Genomic DNA, 5518 nt, shown 5'->3' with positions numbered 1-5518 from the left:
AATACAATTTAACAATATATAATATCGTAAATGTTCCATACAACATAATATTATAGACAATTGCACAAAATGTAAATTATAGTGTTTAAATGTGTATAGTTCTTATGACCTTATTTTTGTTCTAAAGACGAACCTATAAACCATATGATGAGGCTTGCCAATGATAATTGAATGATTTGTCATTTATTATTAAAAAATATTAGTCATTGAATGAATTTGTTTGTACTTAAAAATTAAAATTATTTTAGATATATTAAAATATTATTATTTGTATAAGTATATTATTTTATAATGTATGTTTTACTTTTATGATATAAAAGTATATTATTATTTGTGGTAGAATAGCAAATAATAATTTATTATTTATACGGTCCAAGGATTTTTTTCAAAACTATTACCACATGGTACTACATGGTGTTCGTTGATAGTATGATCATTATTATTTTCTTCTGGATCAACTTGTTTTTGTGTAATTTCGTAAACTCTACCATTTGTATTGTTATTGTCACAATTTTCCTTTTCTATGCGTTCAATATTATAAAGCTTATTTGAATTGCAATTTGTTTGTGGGAACTTAGCGCATTTTCCACATGGATTATCCGATACAACTAGATTCTGACTCCGTTTTATCCATTCTGGGGTTGGTTGAGACGAAAGAAAATCACAAATTTTGTTTTTTTCACATGGCGATATCTTTGAAATCGGTTGGTTTAAATTTGTATCGTTTAAAAACTCATTTTTAAAAAAATGATGGACGGATGGTTTAGGACATAAGTTTGTTAATTGGCTAATTTTTTGTTCTACATTTTGTTCTTGAACACAATCATTTTTTAGATGGTTTGTTTTTTCAAAACATATTGATAAATTGCTATTTTTTTTGCCGTCGATTGGAATCGAAAATTGATTCATCTGTACTATTTGTTGATGTTCACTCCGTTTAATCATTTCAAAAGTTAGCTTTGCTCTTAAAAACTCGCATAAAATGATATCACCGTACTTTACTTGATTGTTATTATGATGTGAATTTATAACCTGTAAATTATCATCATTAGTATTATGTATTAATTTGCAAACACACCGATTAGAGTTACACGAGCTATTAGTATTTGTATTTATGTTTGGAGTATCTGTAGTAATACACTGTTGAGTTCGTGGTGTATCAGGTTGTATTAAGTAATCAATACACAGCTTAATATCGTCTATACTTTTTTGTAGTTCTTGTTTATTTTCTTTTTCCAAATTATTTGATTTACTTTCCATAATTACGTGTTCGTTTTTTTTACTTAACTGTTCCACTTTGCACATTAATTTATCTATGTTCGTTTCGTTTCTGTTCATTTTATTTTCTAATCCAGATAGATGAACCATAATTTCTGATTTTTCATTTACTTGATCGATTTTAAATTGTGCCAATGCTGACTGCATTTTTGTAAAAAAGCATTCTAATCGCCCATCTAAACTGGTCAATTGATTATCTGACTTAACACGTTCAGGTAAATTTTGAGAATTTGTAACTTGATCGTTTTGATCTTTAATTGTGGAATTATTTGTTTCAGGTTTATCTTTTTTATTAGTTTTATTTTTTTTACTCGATACTTTTTCTTTGTTATTAGGCAATTTCTTGCTTTTTTTGGAAATTTTTCCTAGTGTTGTTTTTTCTTTTTTCGGTGTCGTGTTCTCCATTTCATTTACAGACTTTGAAGTAATATTTATATTAGTATTGTTTGGAATAGTATTTTGGTCAGTTACTATTTTGGTATTCAGCTGTTTCGTATCAAGTAAGCCAGATAGACAAGATACCTACAATAACTCAAAAAGCATTAAAATATTTTATTAAAAAATCGATTTATATATTTACTTTGTCAGTAAGTGTTTGTAGATTTTTTTCTATAATTGGTACAATTCTTAAAACTTCTGCTATCTTACAATTATTTATTTCTTCGTGAGTTTTTATATCTGTAATGCAGTTAAAATTTAAATCTTGTTTATTTTCGTGTATTTTTTTTACGTCTTCAACCCGTTTTTCCAAATCATTTATAATTATTGGTTCATCATCGTTGTTTAATACAATTTCAACTGTTTCCTCGTTAATCATATTTTCATTAATATTCTGTCCCGTACTACCCTGAGTTGTGTCCTCACTATCATTGTTTTTTGTTTTAAAAAATAAGTTACTTAACCACATTTAAATGTGTTTTTTTTTATCAAATATAATAAAAAGTTTTTTAAATATTTAGTTTATTAGTATTTACTTTAAATACTTGTTAGTTATGCTTAATTAAAATTAAGCCAATCAATATTTATTTTTTTAACAACAATTTTAATTTTAATTTAGATAATCTGCTGTATTTTTTTTAAGTAGCACCTAAGCGATTATTTATTGATGACAATATATTATTAAATTTATTAATTTTTACTTAACTACCTACACATGAAATGATTTTTTTAGTACGTAGTTATGTATTTATTGTACTTATTATACAAACATATAATTTAACATCGTAATAAAATATGTTGTTCTCTTCCACTAAACAACAATGTTCCTTATAAATTATATATAATTCATATTAATAATTTTATTTATTCAAAATGCAGAAAATAATGTAGTTAGATAAAATTCCTATAGGTAGGTACTAATCTTAAAATTTTCTCATCCCAAAATCACAATTAAATAATATACAGTTATTATAGTATTATACAATAATATAATACAATTATTATACAATATTTAATATACATTTATGTTTCCCTGTTACCCAGTCACGTATTTAGGTATATTGTATACTCATAGTAGTAGCAGTGCATTACAAAACAAGATTATAATTCAATAACTTGTGATTTTCTGTCTATGATTAAATATGATTTGAAAAAAAAAATCACTAATAATGAATGCCATAGATAATATAATATTATATTGTTACCATTGATATAATATTCATATTTCAAAATCAACAATGTACATAATACGACGAAGAATATTAATTATAGTCAATTCACAGATGTATTAAAATAATAATTTATTAAACACGGTACCTAAAATAGATATATTATTTGAATTCTTTATAGTTGTTAGAAAGTTGTAAAAATGTATTATAATAAAAAAAATATTAGCTATGTACTAATAAAAATGCATTATTATGTAATCTAACCTAACATTATCATTGATAAAGAAAAAACATGGTAAATAACGACAAAAATAGAAAAAAATATTTTCAAATACTTAAATACTTTTTATGCGGTGTGATTTGAGGATATGATTTTATTCTTCAAAATATAAGTATATGATAAAATCGGAAAATGGACTAAAAATGTAAAAATATTCCTTTAAAAATACACACTGAGAATAGACAGACTATGACTGTAATAAGACAAGAACAGCTTATATAGGTAATATATTTTATGATTTTGAACAAAAAGTGAATTGCGTATTGTCAAAAATGTCGTATATTATGTATATTGTAATTAAAATGTTAAATCATATACTTTTTACATCAACATAGTTTGTTCTTTAAACAAATTAAACAGCTGTTAGTTATTAAATATAAATATTGCTCTTATAGAAACGATGTTTTGCAGTTTAGTTTTTGTAATTGCCAAGGAAAAAACTTCATAAATATAACACAATACCAAGAATATTATTTATGACTTAACTGTATTAAACAATTTATATATACATATATTTTACTAATTTTTGTACGCGTGTTATACTGATATGTTTGGAAATAAGAGTTGTGGCGCTAAAGATCGTTTTATTTCAACTGGTAAGATTGAAATTCCCCTTTATTTGTCGAAAATCTTGACAGAATGGTCAAAAGCTGCAATACGTACTCAACCTTCAGATTTACTTCTATGGTCTTCAATTTACTTTGTAATGAAAGCTAATGGTAAGCAGCCACCAGTAAAAGAATATTTAGATCCCCCTGATCTAAAAATAGGACCCGGTGGTTTAACTCCAAACACGTTAAAGGCCCTGGCTAAGACTCTATCTAATGAATATGAATCTTATGAAAAAATAGAAGCTATGTGGAATATTTTGTCGCTTAAGAAAAAAATATTTATGGAAATAATTAAGATTGGTAATTTTAAAAATGATATCAAATCAAACGAATTTATAGGAATTGCAGCTGCTTATCTAACCAATAGTCTAAAAGGTACTATGATATTGTTGTGCGATACATTGTCTACTGATCATTCAAGTGGTATTTTATTGGAAGTGTTTGTGGACATTTATCAATACTTAGCAAGGCTTGATTGTACAGATATAGTACTATCATCAAATGAAAGTTCATTAATAGAACTTGAAATAGAAAATTACGAAGAAAACACTGTTCATGATGATAGCCAGTGTTTTAATTCTTTGTCTTCTCCAACCTGTAGTTTGGAAACTGAATTTTCTTGTAACAGTGATTTTGAGGCTACCAATTTGTTAGATATCGGTAAATCAGCAGATGGCATTATGGTTTGGCGTGACATAAATATGGATCATGGACCAGAATCATTAACAGATATTCTGCATACACCAGTTATCAATACCCCAATGAATACTACGGTTTGTGATAATCAGGATTATGAAATGTTGATAAATAAATTAAAAGAAAACCCTTATGATCATGAAATATTGTCACAACTTAGTGATGAAAGTGTGATATGCGATGACCAACAATCAGAAATTTCATTTGACTCCATGATAAATTCTACGCAAATAAAAACCGAAAATCTGAGCTTAGATGAACTTACAAATGAAGAAATATTTGGTAACCCTTCATCACTAGAATTGACAGAATCAAATTTCGAGAAAAATGACTTTAACATTCAAAATTTAGACATTTATAATGACTATACTGAGATAAATTCGGAAGACGTGAATGAAATGAGTATGACAAAATATGAAGACAATATGAATGATATAGAATCTGAGATAAACGAAGAAAACAAAAATAATATAAATAGTTTAACAGATATCGAAGTAAACAAAGATTTTATTGTTATGATGGCTTTAGTTAGTGATGTTAACGATCCATTGTCAAATATTGAAAATGCCGTAGATGAATCAGTAGGAGATAATGAGTCATTAAAATCTGAATTTTCAATACTTGATAAAACCGATTTGAATCTTAATGCTGAAGATGATGGAAAAAATAATATACAAATAACCAAACAGGTCTTCAATGAAAATATTTATTTAACTAACGACAAAGAAAGTTCGGGCAGTGATATTAGTAGTGGTTCAGAAGGATTCCATCACTCAGATATTGATCAACAAAGTAATCGTTCGCTAACGGTAGAAAAAAGTTCAATCCATTCCGAATCTAATAACAGTAGCATTTACTCGTCCAAAGATGATATTGCGTCCATAACAGACAACAATAAATGCGATGATGAAGATCAATTATTATCGTTACATGAGTTATCGGAATCTGCACAGTTTGAGTTTATAGATACTCCGGAAGAGCCCTTCAATGAAAATAAAGAAATGGTTGAGGAATGTGAAGAGTACTTAACTCGTCCAGAAAAATCA

The 5518-nt window shown here is 26.5% G+C and overlaps 1 protein-coding gene across 1 annotated transcript; it reads right to left on the bottom strand.

The window, feature by feature from the left end:
• Positions 1 to 261: 261 nt before the first annotated feature.
• Positions 262 to 2265, bottom strand: LOC114119183 (myb-like protein D). Its single transcript, XM_027980675.2, has 2 exons — positions 1859 to 2265; positions 262 to 1800 (listed from the first exon to the last, which is right to left on the bottom strand). Exons 1-2 carry the CDS (start codon positions 2183 to 2185, stop codon positions 364 to 366), a joined length of 1764 nt encoding a protein of 587 aa, XP_027836476.2. The 5' UTR covers positions 2186 to 2265; the 3' UTR covers positions 262 to 363.
• Positions 2266 to 5518: the final 3253 nt, after the last annotated feature.

The sequence above is a fragment of the Aphis gossypii genome, chromosome X, assembly GCF_020184175.1.
Source record: "Aphis gossypii isolate Hap1 chromosome X, ASM2018417v2, whole genome shotgun sequence".
Lineage (NCBI taxonomy): Eukaryota > Metazoa > Arthropoda > Insecta > Hemiptera > Aphididae > Aphis > Aphis gossypii.
This window is presented reverse-complemented; position numbering and strand designations above follow the sequence as displayed.

What these genes read in the sequence shown, in the direction of transcription:
- LOC114119183 (XM_027980675.2), bottom strand. Translation starts at nt 2,185, where the DNA reads ATGTGGTTAAGTAACTTATTTTTTAAAACAAAAAACAATGATAGTGAG. An exon ending in TACAAACACTTACTGACAAA is followed by an intron (nt 1,801 to 1,858) that starts GTAAATATATAA and finishes GAGTTATTGTAG; the next exon opens with GTATCTTGTCTATCTGGCTT.